Here is a 17,207-nt window from a genome sequence, read left to right as displayed (position 1 = left end):
TGTCCCAAATGCATTTAGGGAGTCTCTGAAGCCTTCTGTGAATACCTCCGGCCCACAACAAGCCCCACTTTGGTGGGGGGGGGAGCATGTATCTCCCCTGCCCAAGTAAACATGTAAGGTACTGGGCCCCATGGCAAACAAAAAGGTAAGTAAAGAAATATACAAAACTTTTTAGCAAAGTAGCTGATGTTTTCAGTGGAGAAACCAGGGAGGTTTGGGGAAAAATTGCTACTAGTGCTGCTAATAGCAAGACTGAGCAGAGGCCACTGGGCCCCACAGTGATGCAGATGCCAATGGAAAGCAGCGGATCAGCCTCCCAGGCGTGTGTTGGGCTTTGTACAGTCGAGTATCATCAATTCATTGAGGACATCCTGAGTGTTTGGTTCAGGCTGTCCGGAGCTCCATCCTGTCCCTCAGGGATGAGTTTCCTGGATCATGCAAGAGCAGAAGCCCATTCATGCTAGAGTGGTGGATTCCACTAGACTTCAGTCGAAGGCCAATCATTCCCACAACTCCCTATACCATATGGCTAATCTTGCCTGGGGGAAGGAGGGGGAGGATCACCTTTACCAGCTGTGGAAGCCAGGATGCCTATCGATTCAAACAATGAGGAAAGCTGAAGAGGGCCACATATAGCCCATGGCTGGGATATCAAAAGATGTTCACCACATGGGCATGTTGGCAGGTGGGTCTCTAACAGAGTCCTGGCCAAGCTCCCATTTACCACACCCTCTGATGCAAAATTTGTAGGCTGTTCAAAGAGGATTAACAACATGTTTTCCCCCCTCCGTGTTGTGTGCCATGAGACAAGCAATGGGTCCTGCAGCAGAAGGGTTGTCTCTCTCCCATAGGGTGATCAAAAACAGAGTGATTATTGTTGATTTCAGCCAATGCTCCTGGGCCCTTTTTGAGATTGCATTTGAGCCTAATAAGGCAACACCAGGAAACGTTGTGCTTTGTGGCTGAGAGTCTGGCTGTTGGGACATCAGCAGAGCTCTTGAGGACCTGGGAAAGGCTGAAGGCAGGCAGAGAGATGCAGGGACTGTGCCCACTGAAGCTTAGAAAAGCCCCCTTTGGCTCAGATGTGAGTGCATCTGTGTGTCTGCAGGGTCAGAGATTTCTGGTTGAGCTGGGGGTGCGGATGAGAAGAGCAGGCACATGAGGCTTGTGGGAATTGAACAAAGGTATCCCAATGCAGGTTTTCATGCTGCTTCTGCTGCTCCCTCATGCAGTTTCTGAAATGCAGAAGACAAAATGTCCTTGGAATATGTTTATGGAAGCAGCATATAACTATTATCAGCCAGGAGACTACTTGATCAGCAGCATTGTTTCTTCACAACCATTTATATATCAGCCACAGTTTGTTTTTTATAAATCACCAGCCAAGTGGAGCGAGGAGTAAGTCATGATGCTCACATGCTTTCCAACTGGCATTTCAGTTCCACCCCTCTCCAGGAGACAGCCCATAGTTCTGGTCCCACAGTCACCCGCTAGGAATTTCTGCTCTGCATTTTGCCCCTCTTGTGCTTTCTAAAGGCAAATAGGAAGAATTTCCTAAGCTCTCATGTGTCTGGCCATGGCTTGCATGGTTTGAGCCTTGAGGAGAAACATCTGTTTGCTTCAACTTGCATGACAGAAGCCAGGCTGAAGCCAAGTGGACTTTCTTTGGGCTGCCCAAATCACTGATTCCTGCCACTTTCCTATTATGAATGAGCAAATGTGTTGGATCTCAGTGAGTTTCAGCTTTGCTAAATAAGGTAGCAACAAACCATTATGGACCATCTGTTGGGAAGTCAGGGAGGCTGAATGCCAGGCAGGGTTCCTTGGCATGAGGATGGGGATGTTTCTTTCAAGTATTTGCATCTTTGGGAGGAGAGGGCATCTTAAGGAGGAGAGGAGATTATACTTCCCAAGTCCTTCCCTGACATACCCAAGTGGAAAATATCAGCCAGATGAATGTTCCATCTCTGTCACTCTCATGTGAATGAGAAAATCAAATACTTCTGATGGGGAGCAAATGAATGAATGTGTCTGAGAGTGTTCTAGGTGCAAAGTAGTTTCTGTGACTCCTTCAGGGATTGTGGCACACCAGTATTTGGTGTATGCAGTAGCCAACGGGGGGCCAGGAGGAATCACAAAACATGGAAGGAGGGCAATAAAACTTCTCCATTTGTGTTTTCAGCAAGGGATGTTCATATGATCCTGCCTCTGATATGGATGTGTGAACAATCTCTCTGTGGGCAGAAATCCATCTCATTCCTCTGGCGGCTGACTCACTTTGCTGCGGCCCAAAGTCTAAGTTGCTGGTTAGTGTGACAAGCACTTGTGAGGACCTCTCCAAGACATGGGCCACACACCTTGGGAAAGCAGAGCCCTCTCACACACCAAGTGCAGCTGCCCTTGAGTGGTGCAACTGATGTCAAAAAAGGCAGGTGGTGGGTGGCTGACTTGCAATGTGGCTCCTGTGACTCCTGGTGGCATCACCCTCGCATACCAGGAGGTCGATATAGATTGGTGGAGCAAGATGAGCACAAGATGAAGCCTGCAAAAGCTTGGAGGAGGTATTCTGATCAGATTATTGTCAAGCCGAGCCTTTGTTAAGAGACAAAACATAAAGTCATCAGAAGTAGTCTTCTCCTATTGAAGCCATCAAAGTTAGTGGCCCAGACAAAGGTTCCTCTGCACACTTTTGGAATGCACCACTGCAGAATCTGTGCACTTCCTCTCATGCTTAGCCCAGCCCTGCAAAGCAAGCTGAGTCCAGATGCTGCCACAGTCAGCGCTGGGCATGGAAGAATCATGCTAATTGTGCAGCATGTGAGACTATTCCCATGAAACATCCAGGAAATGCTTTGTGTGCTCAGCAGCAACTTCAGCTCTGGGTTGATCTGAATAGATATTGAATCAGGGAAGCCAAAACCATGGAATGCAATGGATTTTCTGGATAACTCAAATTCCTTTCACATCCCTAGCCATGGCTGCACCTGCTGCAAGTGAATGCCATCATTCATTTGTGCGCTGTCTGAATGAATCCTTTTCTTTCTGTATTCAGAAACTCCTCTGAATCTTCTCCATGAAATGAGCCCAGATCCTATAATTCTTGCATTTCAGTTTCCAAGTTGTGAGGTATTGGCATGTGTTGTCCTTCCTGCTTTTCATCCATGAGATCAACGAGAATCCCAGGCTCTTACCCAACATCACTCTGGGCTACGACATCTATGAGAGCCATTTTGATGCCAGGACAACTTCCTATGCCATGCTGGGCCTGCCTGCTGCTTGGGAAAGCCACCTTCCCAACTTCAGCTGTGGGAAGAAGAAGAACCTGCTGGCCATTCTCGAAGGAACTGAATCAGACTTCTCTACTCTTATTGCAGCCATGTCGGGCATCTACAAGATTCCTCAGGTAGGACTGTGGAGGGGAATGGAGGCCAGCTCTATCCAAATCCAACTAGCACCGGCTTGGCTCAGCCCTCTTCCAAAAGCACCATTGCCCACCGAGGAAAACTGTCCTCTGCTGAGGGGGCTTAAGGTGGAAACTGGTGCTTTGAAGAGGAAAGCTGTTACAAGCAGGCAAAGTTGTCCTTGGAATACAGAATACCAGCAAAACCCTTACTGAAGGGATGCCACCATTTCACATTGTTCCTTGCAGATGAGTGGATGTGTGAAAAGCATGTAGCAAGGGCATAACTGCCATCATGCTGAATGAAAAATTGCATGTGTGAAATTCAAATATTTAACTCTTAATGCAGTATGGCAATGTGAAAAACACCTTGGTGACAAATTAGAAAGGGGAAAGCCAGAGCATGGAAAAGGTGTGCAGTGAAATCTTTGCCAAACACATTTGATAATATTGATTGGTTGATTTACAGCTTTTATATACTGTCCACCACAAGTGTCTCGGGATGGTTTTACAATAAAAGCAGCACAAAATAAAATGGTGCACAGCATCCAAAACTTCTAGTAAATAAATCCCACCTTACATACTTCTTGGGGAGTGGGCTATGAAAAACCTCCATAGCGAAATCCTGGACAATATGAGTGTCTAGAATGCCCACAAGGTGGCACTTTAGAAAGGCAAGCAAGACAACAGCACTTTGGTGGAACTTGGAGGAATATATTTTTCTTTGAGGACATGGAAAAAGCCAGTCATATCTCTCACTGGGATGTTCCTTATGAGGAACAGGGCAACTGTCCAATGAGAATTCCTTCCATCAGCCTAGTATTTTGAAGAAGGAGAAAATCCACAGTCACTGCAAAATGGAAAGGAAGAGCCATCTTAGTTGCTCATCTAGTCTCGTCTACTCTGTTCCTGTCCTGTCACTTGCTAGGCTGGTGTGGGGTTGGGAGAGGTCTTGACTCTCTGCAGAGAAGGGCTCCACTCTCCCCAAAGAAATATTGAATTGCTTCTGTAGATATGATCCTTGAGATGTTTTCTCCCTCCCTTTTTCCTCAACCTCCACTTCCTGTGTGATGGGCCTTTGCTTAGAGATTTCATGTTCACAGCCTTCTGATGTTCCTCCTACAGACAAAAGAGTGAAAACTAGCAGGAACTTCCTCTCTTCATTAGGTCAGTTATGGCTTGGTTAACCCTGCTCTGGAGGACCGCACTCAGTTTCCATTCGTCTACCAGATGGCCCCAAAGGAAGAGACTGTATCCTTGGGCATCATCCAACTGGCTTTGAGTTTTTGTTGGACATGGATTGGACTCTTTGTGCCAGACACTGAAAATGGAGAAAAATTTGAGAAGTCAGCAATCCCATTGATGATCAATCATGGAATCTGCATTGCCTTCACAAAAAGGCTACCACAAAAAAACGTACTTGGAATGTCTCATGGTCATTTGTCTGCTACATGGGGAGAAGTGAATGCAGCTGTTCTCTATGCAGCCTCTTTCTATGGCTGCGCTCCAATTTGGATGATGCATAGCATACATGGAAGTGAACAAATTGGAGGAAAGGTCTGGATCACCACCACTGTGCAAGACTTTAACACCTACTTAATGCATAGTACTGATTTCTTTCAGGCTCTCCATGGAACTTTCTCCTTCATCATGAAGAGCCCCCAGAAGTCAACATTCAGCCATCACAAACTATTTTCTAAAGCTACATATTGGTTTTGGCAGAATGCTTTTAACTGTTTCTATTCAAAGCATGCTTTTTCCATGAAAAGTTGGTCAAGCTACAGGCAGAAGGAGAAACTGGAGATGATCCCCCAGGAGGAGCTGGAAAGGGTCTTCTCTCCAGGCACCTTCAGCATTTACCTCATTATCCAAATGATGGCTGGTGCCTTAAATGCTGCATCTTCACCCCAATCCATGTGGGCATTGTTGAATGGAACGGGAGATGGACTGCAGGGGCAGAAGCTGCAGCCATGGCAGGTATTCCCTTTCCTCATGTGGAATCACAGCAACAGGCACAAGATTTGGGGTTCAGTTACAGGACATCTTGCCGATGGCATGTCATATCAGAAGTGTATATTTAGCTGATTTTCCTGCCTTTTCTCTCCCCTCAAAATGCTTCCTGGGAGCATTTGCACTTTCCTTGAAACCACTCAGTATGCTATGTCCTGTTTCCTGAAATTGCTTTCAGCATATGTTTGCTTTCTTTGTTGATGTAATCAGAGGCCATTCAGAAGTCTGTCACCCCTGCTGACCCCATCCATTCCATTGATTTTCACCTGATGAGCTGGCAAAGGTCTTGCAATGAAGCTTCTGACCAATGTCATCCTGTTGAGCTCCCCTAGTGCCGATTACTGAAAGGGCATGAGTGTGACAAAAATGTTCTTACCCAAAGGGGTACTACCATTTTTTAAGAAAGCTTTTCTAGCTTGCATAAATTTCAGTAACTGCTACCTTGTTGCTCACAACTCCTTTCTGGGTCAGGTTCTTGAGAAGGTGTTGTCAGGTATTTTGCAGCCTATGTGGAGGATGCCCATTGTCCCCTGATGGATGACCCTCCTACAGAAAGTGGTTGGGCTTGTCCCAGTTCTTTCTCCCTTCTCTATCATTCCACTTTGATATGCTCCACCCTGGGATCCTGCAGGGTAAGCTTCAGTTTGGGGATGTTATGGGTACTGCATTTCAGTGCCTCTGCTCCAACCTCCACACCTGCTTTTAGAAAGAAGCTAGAGAGATCAGGGTGCGGCAGTTGAACCCTCAGCCGTTCAATCCCACAAAACATGTTCTTGTTTATAAACCTTCTTTCAAATGAGTAGCTTCCATTTTGCCAATGTCAGGATGGGCCCTGGAGCAAAAGATGGACAGCATACTGATTAAATGTGTCTCTATGTCCCTGATAATTCTGCTGGAGCTGTAGCCATGGCAGTCCTCCACCAGTGCCTGCACTCAATAATGCACTGGAAGATGGTAGGTAGAGTATTTTTGGATCCTGGGAGAATAGAGCCTGTGACAGAAAAATGGTGCTGAAGGAGCTTGGTGGTTAATCAGGACCAACAGGAGGAGTAACATGTGAATCCTGGAACAAAGTAGGGCAGGAGTTTCCCTGAAAGCAAGAATGATTAGAGTGTGGCTGCTGCATTTCAGCTGCCCAAGGAGAAGGTAAGGCTCCCTGGAGATGACCATGATGCTAGGGAAAGCTGAGGGACAGGAAGGCATGGAAGACTAAGATGGAATGTCTCCATAAAGGAAGCCAGTGCCTTGAATTTACAAGAGCGGAACAGACTGGTGAAAGAGGGCCTCCATTCCTAGAGTAATCAGAAGTTGGAAATGACTTGATGGCACGTAATAACAAGAGGAAGTTCCTATACCTGATGGCAAAGTCTCCAAGACTGGGAGAAAAACTTCATCACTTGATATTTGGTGTTACTTTCTCCCAGAAGGAGCGGTCCCTGGCCCATTCTACATGCAGAACTCCAAGCTTGATTGAGATGCTCTGGTATCTCAATTGTCTTTGCACCAGTTTTCCTTGCATTCCATCTGTGAGTATTTTAGGAAGGGGCAGGTTGGCTCCCCTAGTCCAGGCAGGCATTGGTTAACTAAGTGCTGGATTACTGCATTGTGCTCTGTGGAGAGCTACCCCTGAAAGATGCATGAAAGCTGCAACCATGGCAGAATGCAGCTTGTCAGGGGCCACCCTACTTCTTCCTGGAATGTCCCTGCTAAAGATCTTGAACTGGCTGCCCATCTCCATTTGTGTGAGGTTGGAGGTTGTCCTATTCTCAATACCTTGTATCAGGGGAGATGAGGACATGCCATCTCCTTGACCATCCTGTCCAGTCATTGAGCAGTACTGAAGAGACATCAACATACTTTAAAAACCCCCTTGGCAACAGCCAAAAGAAGACCCTTTAATGCCACAAACAAGTCCAGGTTGTGACTGGACACTACCAGTTGAGTTCCAAGTATCTTCCTGCCATGCTGACATTGTTGTCCCATGGTTGCTCCTTGGTGCCTGAGGGAGAGGAATTGGCAAATTCCCTGCTGGGGAGTTGGTTTGTTGCCATTTCAGAGACTTCTAGCTGGAGCAAAGACCCATCATCACAGCAGTTCTGTGTAGACATGTGCATTTAGAACGTATTCCAGATACCGCCAAGTGCCACATTATGTCTAGACAGCACTGGCTATCAGGCAGTTGATGTTGTTATTTCTTCTCCATCTATGTTATATCTTCTTTGACTACGTGATGTGCCATCAAGTCATCTCCAGCTTATGTTATCATGTGGATGAGAGCCCACCGCAATATGCTGACCACAACAGCTCTATTCAGGTCTTCCACACTCAAGGATGCGACTTCCTTTACAAATTCCATCCATCTCATATTTGGACTTCCATTTCATCTTCTTTCAACTCTCTCTAACAGGATTGTCTTTTCCAAGGAGTTCTGCCTTCTCATGAAGTGTCTAAAGAGACAACACTTCCATGAAGGTCCCCAGAATGAAAAGGCTGGTGAATTGGCCTCTATCTTGAGGGGACTCCTCTCATGATGGTGCTGGTAACAGGACATTCCTGTGGGCAACTATCCCCAAAGATGTGCCTCTAGAAGGTTTTCTCTCATCAGCCACAACCAGCCAGATCAGGAACAGGAATCTGGGAGATACCTGGAGGGACTAGCTGAGATTTCTAGGTTTTTGTGCAAAAGGAGCTTCACTACATGATATTGCTTATCTTGCTCAGCTGCAAAATGGTAAGGGAGGAGAGAAAAGATATGAAAGGAAGTTCTGAGCTGTGAAATAAGAGTTCAGAAAAAAATGTGTGTTTGCTTCTATAAATAGCAGATTAGAACTCAAAGCAAAGATGGCTGTTGAACATCCTTTCAACCCAGAGAACTCTACAGCTGTGGGTCAGCATACAAATCTAATAATTAGATAAATGAGTGAATGAGTGAATGAATTAATGGATGAATGGATAATATAAACTTTTTTCCTTCTCTGTCATTCTAGTTCCACAATTTCTTAAGAGAAATCTGGCATTCTAACACTTCCATTGATGGGCTGCAGTTGGACGAGCATGGACAGCTGGAAGCCGACTTGGATATTGTGAATTGGGTGCTTTTTCCCAATCGTACCCCTGGATTGGTGACCATTGGGAGTTGGATGAGAGAGGAACTCCCTGGGAGAAAGCTCAGCATCAACCCAGAAGCCATTGTGTGGCCCAGGCATTTTAACAAGGTGGGGGAAATTTTTTCTGTCCTATTATTGGCATGCAAATCATGTCAACTATCTGGGCAATAGTACATTTGAGACATCCATTGTAAGTATAAATGTCATGTCCAACTTCTGGCTTTCTTTCCATTTCATGGAGATGCTGCAGAGCTCCTTCTTGCCTCCACAAAGATTTAGCAAATGCACTGACCTGCTGTGGTGGTCATTGGGAGATTTTGAGAGAAGTGTCCCTGGAATGCTCAGAACATTCAGCTCCATTTTTGCCCATAGAGCAGAACACAGGGAAAACAGAAATCTTCTAAAACTGTGTCTGTGTGAACTGAATTATGACAAGTTGCAGATTGCATTGTTTTCTAGTTTGAAGGCACAGAATGGGAAGCCTGGGTGCTCCCAAAGTCATTGCATTCCCTGTGAAAGAAGAAGAGGTGTTTCTGGATGCAGCAGAGCCAGCAGAGGGCCAAGTGACTTCTGGGGACTGGAGCAAGAGGCAGCTTCTCTGGGGGGAATGTAGCTCTCCCGTGTCCATGAGTAAAAGCCTGGCCTGTATTCTCCATGAGTTGGGAACCTCATGTGTTTATGAATACCATGCTGAATGGGGCTCGTAGCCACAACAATACTACATCATTGTGGAAGCCTGACTTCCTAGCGGCAAACATACCAGGCAGACACTTTTCTTGAAGGCAAAGAAAGACACCACCTGCATGTTCACAAAGTCATAGAATCAGAGTGTTGGAAGGGACCAAGTAGGCTATCAGGTCCAAACTCCACTGGTAAGGGACAGCAGTTTACACCATCCAACTCACATGACTGTCCAGTTGCATCTGGCATGCATCCAGTGTGGGAGAACCCACAATTTCCCTGTGCAACTGGTTCCGCTGCCATATTGCTCGAACAGTTAGGAATGGCTTTTGTTTCTTTGTTCCTTTGTTTTTGATATCTAGCCTCAATTTGCATTTTTTCAACTTGAATCCATTCTTCCATCTCCTAAACACTGGGATAAAGAAGAAGAGATGGTGACCTTTCTCTCTGTGACATCCTTCCAAAAATGGAGTTCTCTCCTATATTCCTTCTCTTCTCAAGTCTAAATGCAGTCCAGTTTCCTCACTCTCCTCACAGGGCTTTGTTTCCAGACCCTGGTCTTCTTTTCTCCCCTCTTCTGACCCCTGCCCAACCCTTCTGCATCTTTCTTCAACTTTGGTGCCCAGAACTGGGCATGGCACTCCAGATAAGGCCTAATCAGTGCTCAATAAAGTGAATCTTCATGGGATTTGGAAGTTAGCCTTCTATTTATGCAGCATGTGGTATTAAAATAGCACTTGTCATTTTTGCAGCTTCGTCGCACTGTTGACTCAAATTCACCTTGTGATCTACACCAATTCCAAGATCCTTCTCCCATACAATATTGTTGAGCTGAGTATTCCGCATTTGGTGGCCAAACAATTGGCTTCTTTTTCTTAGGTGCAAAACTTAGCATGATCTCGCTGTACTGCCTTTAGTCTACCACTTTGTCCTATCGAGATCATATGAATTCAATTTATATCTTCCAGCATAATATTTATTGAAAGAAAAAAGAACAGTTCCATAATTCCTTTTAACTGGCAGTGTTTCCCTTGGAGTCTTCCTCTTCTTCCTGATGCTGCTGATGATGGTGGTGGAAAAGACAAAGCAACAGAGAGCAGGAAGGGCCCTTCTCAGGTGTGGCCCCTCAGTTCTAAACAAGAGATGGACTATCTCCACATTCACTGAAGCCTGCAGTCAAATCTTCCTAAAGAATAGCAATTTGGGACAATCATGCCAATTTTATTCAAAATTATTAATGATGAATGAGGGCATTTCTTGCTGCCCCACACTAGCACGTCAAATGGGTTCTGTTGGAAAGCTTTTCTGAATGGCACTTCTGTTCCACAGGGATATTTTGTGAATCAATTCCATCAGCAATTTTACAATATTTTACTTTTCAGCCTTGACCACTCGACATCTAAAGAAAGGATGTCAGTGCTCAGAAAGCGGAGTGAGGAAACTGGTTTAGTGTAGTACATAAATTTGCCACACTCAACAGTTGATTCAAAAAGGTACTCGTGGTGACTTGGACAAGACATCCTAGTGGAAATGTACAGAACATCCAATTCACTGCTGAGAAATAGACTCTTCACACTGCTCCTTCTCTTCTTCTTCTCTGCCAGGTGGTACCTCATTCCAGGTGTGTGGAAAGCTGTCACCCTGGTTATGCCAAGGAGAGTCAGGAAGGGAAGCCGCCCTGCTGCTATGTTTGTGCCCCATGTGCAGAAGGGACCATCTCCACTCATGAAGGTAGGTCTCCACAAAGAAAATTGTTTTCCATTTGAACGCAGGGTAAATGCTGGAGTCTGCCCAAACTCTCTATGTGTAATGTGAAAGAAAAAGCTTAGTGAGCAAGCAGGGAGCCTTTTTGGTTGTGGCCCCCTGTCAATGGAACACTGTACTCAAGATGACTCACACACTACCAAAGATGTTGTGATCCCAGTGGCAAGGAAAGACATCTTCATTTGCTCCGTCATTTTAGGAGTGTAGATTGTCTTGTTCTTTACATTATCTCAACTGTGATGAAGTCCTCTTCTTTTTAGGAATTAGCTCATGTTCACGTTAGGACATTAATGTTGAGGGTAGCTTTTGTAGTCAGGAAAGTACTCAAGTGAGGCTCTAACCATGTATATTCCATCCTGTCCATGGGATTTGGCTGTTCACAAAACACCCCCAAGGTGTTCTGACAGACCCTGACCTTCTTTAGCAACTTGTGGAACTACCTACATGGCTTTCCGTTATAGGTAGAATAGAAATGAAATAAACCAAAATTGAAATTATCCATTTCCTACCACTTGAACTAGTTTCACAGAGCCACTTGTTCTGGAGAAGCAAATCTTAAAACTGCTGAACTGTGTGCTGAAATATGGTGGGTTTAACACAGTTGAGCATCACCTGTTTGTTTGTTTGTCTGATTGATTTATATGCCACCGCTTTAGCCAGAAAGGCCATAGTTTATTATCCTTTCTTTGAGCTCATATTGACTTTTTAGTTCCAACTGCCAGGAGCTCCATTATGTCCTCCAGATTTGAGCTGACATGTCCTGCAATTTCACAGCATCTTGTGATGGTGATGCCACAGACAGAGCCTGGGAAGCAAAAGGTGTGTCCCCTCCCTGGGGACATTGGGCTCTGTCCCTGCCAGATCACACATGATTACCTCCTGATGTCTCGCAGGTGCAGTAGATGCTGTCTGGATGTCCCATTGATGGTGGCATTGCTGAAGTGGGTTTCCTTCTTTCCAGATGCAGAGCAGTGCAGCAGGTGTCCTGACGATCAGCACCCAAACAAGGACCAAGATCACTGTGTCCCAAAGAAAATTACCTTCCTCTCCTATGAGGAACCCTTGGGGATTCTCCTTGTTTCCTTTGCACTAATTTGCCTTTTAAGTTCAGGCATTACACTTGGAATCTTCATTAAATGTGGAGAAACTGCAATTGTCAAAGCCAACAACAGGAACCTCTCCTACACTCTCCTCATCTCCCTCCTGCTCTGCTTTTTGTCTTCCTTCCTGTTCATCGGCCAGCCAAGCAAAGTGACTTGCCTGGTCCAACAAACGGCTTTCAGCATCATCTTCTCAGTTGCCACGTCCAGTGTGCTATCAAAAACCATCACTGTGGTTCTGGCCTTTCTGGCCACCAAGCCAGGGAACAAGGTTAGAAAGTGGTTGGGAAGAAGCCTTGCAACAGCTATTGTCATGTCATGTTCCAGTGTCCAGGTCGCCATTTGTTCCATCTGGCTGGGCTTCTCTCCACCATTCCCAGACTCTGACATGCATTCCCAGACTGGACACATCATCCTCCAATGTAATGAAGGGTCTCTCTCCATGTTCTACACTGCCCTCAGCTACATGGGGTTCCTGGCTGCCATCTGCTTCATGGTGGCTTTCCTGGCCAGGAAGCTTCCTGGGGCCTTCAATGAAGCCAAGCTGATCACATTCAGCATGCTGGTCTTCTGCAGTGTCTGGGTGTCCTTTGTGCCCTCCTACCTGAGCACCACGGGCAAGTACATGGTGGCTGTGCAGGTCTTCTCCATCTTGGCCTCCAGCGCTGGGCTGCTGGGCTGCATTTTCCTTCCCAAGTGCTACATCATTGTCCTGAGGCCTGATCTGAATACAAAGGAACATCTCATGATCAAAAGCCAAGTTACCACCTGATTTGTGTGTTTAGAGTGAGTCTCTGGATTTTTTCTAACAGGATAGTTTTTTCAGTAGTGGCCTCAGGAGATTCAATGCACCCCCTAGAGAGGCTCAGCTGGCTATTTGCTTTGTGACCTTTGGTTCTATATGAAGATTTGTGTCTTTCGTTCAGTATCAAAGCCCTTCAGTATTTGCTACTTATGCTACATGTGATGGTACTTTTAGAGCTTTAGAATTGCTGAATGTTGCTGTGGCATTTAATTGTGATGCCAAAGTATTGAAAGTTTTACATTTTTCATCGTGCTATGTTTTTGTCCCTGTAACTGTTTTGATCTATCTAGACAGTTTTGTGTATTGATTTGCTTCAATAAAGAATATATATAAAAATCCAGAAAGCACTGCTGTTTCTCCATTAATGGCTGCAGCATAAGGAAAGGTTACGGGAAGCTGATCTTCTGCAGGAGTTCATGCATGAAAGTGAAACTATTCCATTTGTTATAACAACAAACAACTCTTTGCTGCCACCCTGTAGCAACAGGTATCTTGACTACCTAATTTTTTCTGTGACTTTCTGCTCCCACGTTGTGGCCACTTTCCTTTATAACAGGCTGTTCTAATAAATTGTTCAAATAAATTCTTTATCTTCATCATAAAAAGAATTCATGCATCATCATTGGCACCCACATCCACGATGGTAAGCCCAACACATCAAGCAAAAACTGTGGATCTGGAAAAATATCAAAAAAGACACAGATAACACTCTCGGCAATGCAAGCATCTATCCAAGAGTCTATTCAAAATGCCATTCAAAAATTGGCCTCGGAACAAATTGAAAGACTGGATAAACTGGATAGTCATGTTTTGGACATGAATAATCAACTTACAGATATTCGACTCAAAATAGTACAAAATGAACAAAAAATACAAGGAATGGAAAAGAAGACTGATGATATTGATGAGAAAACTGAAAAGATGGATAAAGAGATGCAACAATTAATACAAACAAATAAGTCAGAATGGGATTCAGTTGCTATACTGGAGATGGAGAAGGTGTCTAATTACCTATGATTTCACAATATACCAGAGGCAAAAAAATGTAAACTTAAGTGACTTAATAAACACTATGTTAGCGGACACTCCTGGCTTGGAAAGGGAAGAGATCAATAAAGAGATTGACCTGGTTTATAGAGTCAATTGAAACTATGTAAGAAGGCATAAACTCCTGAGGGAAGTTCATGCTAAATTTAGAAAAACATTTGTAAGAGATCATGTCCTCAGAGCTTCACGTCATAAACCATTAAAATTTGATGATGTACATGATGTAACTGTTTTGAAATAAATACCATGGAAAATCAGAGAAGGATAGAAGAAGCAGCAATTTCTCACTTCCAAGTTGATGATGAAAGGAATTATGTTTAGATGGATCAAACCAGAAGGGATATTTTTTACTTGGAATTCCACAGGATTCAGACAGGATTCAATCTTCAAAGCCCAATAATTTTATGAAAAATTTAGAAGTTCATTTGAAGACAAAGAGCGGACTGAAGAAAAGGAAAGAAGGAAAAATGGCGAGGCAATGGATGTACCATCTTACCACCCAGAAGAAGGAGAAATAGTAACTTTAGACCAAGAAGGGGACAAACAGTCATTAGAGCCAAAAGAAAAAAGGTAGAAGCGTGAAACCTAAATACAAAATACAATCTGTATTTTAAAAATACTGCTCTTAAAATGGAAGGAAGAATTGAATTATTTCCTCTGAACATAAATGGATTAAATTCACCTTCTAAGCAGAAAAGGACTTTCTCTCAAGTTCAAAAATAGAAATTAGATGTAATTTGCTTACAAGAAATATACATAAAAAGACAAAACCACAAACCTTTAGAATGTCCAAAACTTGGCAAGTTATTTATATCTTCCACTCATCAAAAGAAAAGAGGTTTGGCTTTATATATTAAAGAAAAATTGGATCCTAAATATATCTTTTTCAGATGAAGATGGTAGAATTCTATAGGTTGAAGTGTCAATTAAAAAAAAAAAGTGCGTCTGGTGGAGATCTATGCACCTAATGATCATCAAGAAGCTTTTTACCAGAAATTACACATTCTACTTTTACAAACAGAATATCAAACTCTGTGTTTAATGGGAGACTTTGATGCAATTGTCGACAAAAAATATATACTTCAAGAGTGACATTAATGGTAAGAGATGAAGGAGAATACTTCCAAAGTCCTTCTTTAATATACTAGAGGAATTTAGGCTAATAGTTGTCTAGAGACACAAAAGCACAATTTCAGCCAAGTATACTTTTTACTCAAATAGAAATAGGTCATTGTCTAGAATTGATATGTTTTGGATAACCCCAAACCTAATTCCAGATCTGTTAGAAGCTGAAATAGATACAAATGTCTGGGCCAATCACAATCCTATAACCATGACTTTGAAAGGAACAATAAGAACACCTAGATGGACACTCAATAAATCTTTATTAAAAAATAGAAATCTTTAAAGAAGAAATAAATGAATTATTTTTTCCAAGAAAATAAAGTTGAAGAAAGCTCCCTACAAAATGTCTGGGACACTGTTAAAGCATATGTCAGAGGCTTGATTATAACCTATTCAGCAAAAACAAATAAAAAGAGAAAAGAAGTATGACTTAAACTAATAGATGAGTTGATGAAGCTTGAACAGGAGTTACAGGAAGTCTCATCAAAAAAGGACCTCAAGATACAGATGAATACTTTAAAACATAAATTTGAATCTTTTAAATACAAATGAGTTAGCTAAACAAATGAAACTGACTAAACATTTTTTTTAATGCGAACAAACCAGATTGATGGTAGCCTATAAATTAAAGAAGGAAAGAGAAAAGAAATTAATACTCAAGATGAAAGATGGAGGACAACTACAGGTACAAAGTGTGTCAACTAAGAAAATAGTGCAAGACTTCTTTACAAAGCTATATCAAGCTAAAGAAATATCAATTGAGAAGGTTTATGAATATATTCAAAAGGAACATCTACCAAAACTGCAGGAGAAATATAAAAAAATATTAAATGAGGAAATAACAATGACAGAAGTAATTGAAGTGATTAAGAGACAAACGAATGATAAAACCCCTGACCTGGATGGACTACCAGAGGAGTATTATAAATGTTTTGAAGTAATTTTATGTACACCTCTAAAGGTTATATGCAGTGCTGCATTGTTAGATGCCAAAATACCAAACAGTTGGATTGAGGCAAATATTACCTTAATTCCGAAAGAAGATACGGACTTGACACAGATTAAAATCTATAGACCTATATCACTTTTAAATGTGGATTATAAAATTCTTGCTTCTGTAGTGGAAAAAGACTGAAGAAATACCTAATAGACTTTGTACATACTTATCAAAACAGTTTTTTACCTAAGAGACAAATAAGGAACACTGTGAGAATTATCTTGGATATCTTAGAATACTATGAAATGCATTCTGAAAAATCAATGGCACTATTGTTTTTAGATGCACAGAAGGTCTTTGACAATGTTAACTGGCAATTCATGCAACAGCAATTAGAACAAATGGAATTTGGTGGAAAATTTATTAATGTGATATTAAGTATCTATCAAAAACAAACTGCCAGGATAATAATCAATGGAGAATTTACAGACACTATAGACATTCAAAAGGGCACAAGACAAGGATGCCCCTTATCACCATTGTTATTTATATTGATTCTAGAAGTTTTAAACAGAAAGGTTAGAGAAGATATGGATATTAAAGGTGCTACAATCAGTGATTAAAACTATAAACTTCAAGCATTTACAGATGACTTAGTCTTTATCCTAGTAGATCCTTTGGTAACATTGCCCAAACTCTTAAAAAAGATAGAAGATTATGGTGAAGATTATAGTGAAGATTATGGGATGAAAATAAATAGAGAAAAGACTAAACTGTTAGTGAAAAATCTCTCATTGGAGAAGAAAACAACTTTGAGGGAGCGAGTAGACCTTCAAATTGTTAAAAAGGTTACATATTTGGGAATATAGATGCACTATACTGAAAGAGCACAACTATGTTAAACTATGTAAGGAGATTAAAAGTGATCCAGAAAAATGGGCTAATTTGCAATTATCACTGTTGGGAAGAAAAGCAATAGTTAAAATGAATATATTACCAAAGTTTTTTTTTCTCATTTCAAACAATTCCTATAAAAATTGATTAAAAAGTTCTTTGATGATTTAAATACTCAAGTTCTGAGATTCATATGGCAAAAGAAGAAATCAAGGATTAAGTTAAAAATGCTTCAGGAAGCCAAAGGGAATGGGGGCTTTGGCCTTCCTGATTGGTTGCTGTATTATCAAGCCTGTGTTTTAATGTGGTTAAAAGAATGGATAACTTTAAGAAATAA

The 17,207-nt window shown here is 42.4% G+C and overlaps 1 protein-coding gene across 1 annotated transcript in view; it reads left to right on the top strand.

Annotated features, from left to right (window-relative positions):
* Positions 1-12,834, top strand: part of LOC123019363 (vomeronasal type-2 receptor 26-like) — a 61,133-nt gene extending 48,299 nt beyond the window's left edge. The window contains exons 2-4 of the mRNA XM_044422190.1: positions 3,167-3,403; positions 10,803-10,929; positions 11,924-12,834. Coding sequence (XP_044278125.1) covers positions 3,167-3,403; positions 10,803-10,929; positions 11,924-12,834 — 1,275 coding nt within the window. The remainder of the gene's footprint in view (positions 1-3,166; positions 3,404-10,802; positions 10,930-11,923) is intronic.
* Positions 12,835-17,207: the final 4,373 nt, after the last annotated feature.

The sequence above is a fragment of the Varanus komodoensis genome, unplaced genomic scaffold (assembly GCF_004798865.1).
Source record: "Varanus komodoensis strain SLA01 unplaced genomic scaffold, ASM479886v1 scaffold120, whole genome shotgun sequence".
In the NCBI taxonomy this organism is placed as follows: domain Eukaryota; kingdom Metazoa; phylum Chordata; class Lepidosauria; order Squamata; family Varanidae; genus Varanus; species Varanus komodoensis.
This window is presented reverse-complemented; position numbering and strand designations above follow the sequence as displayed.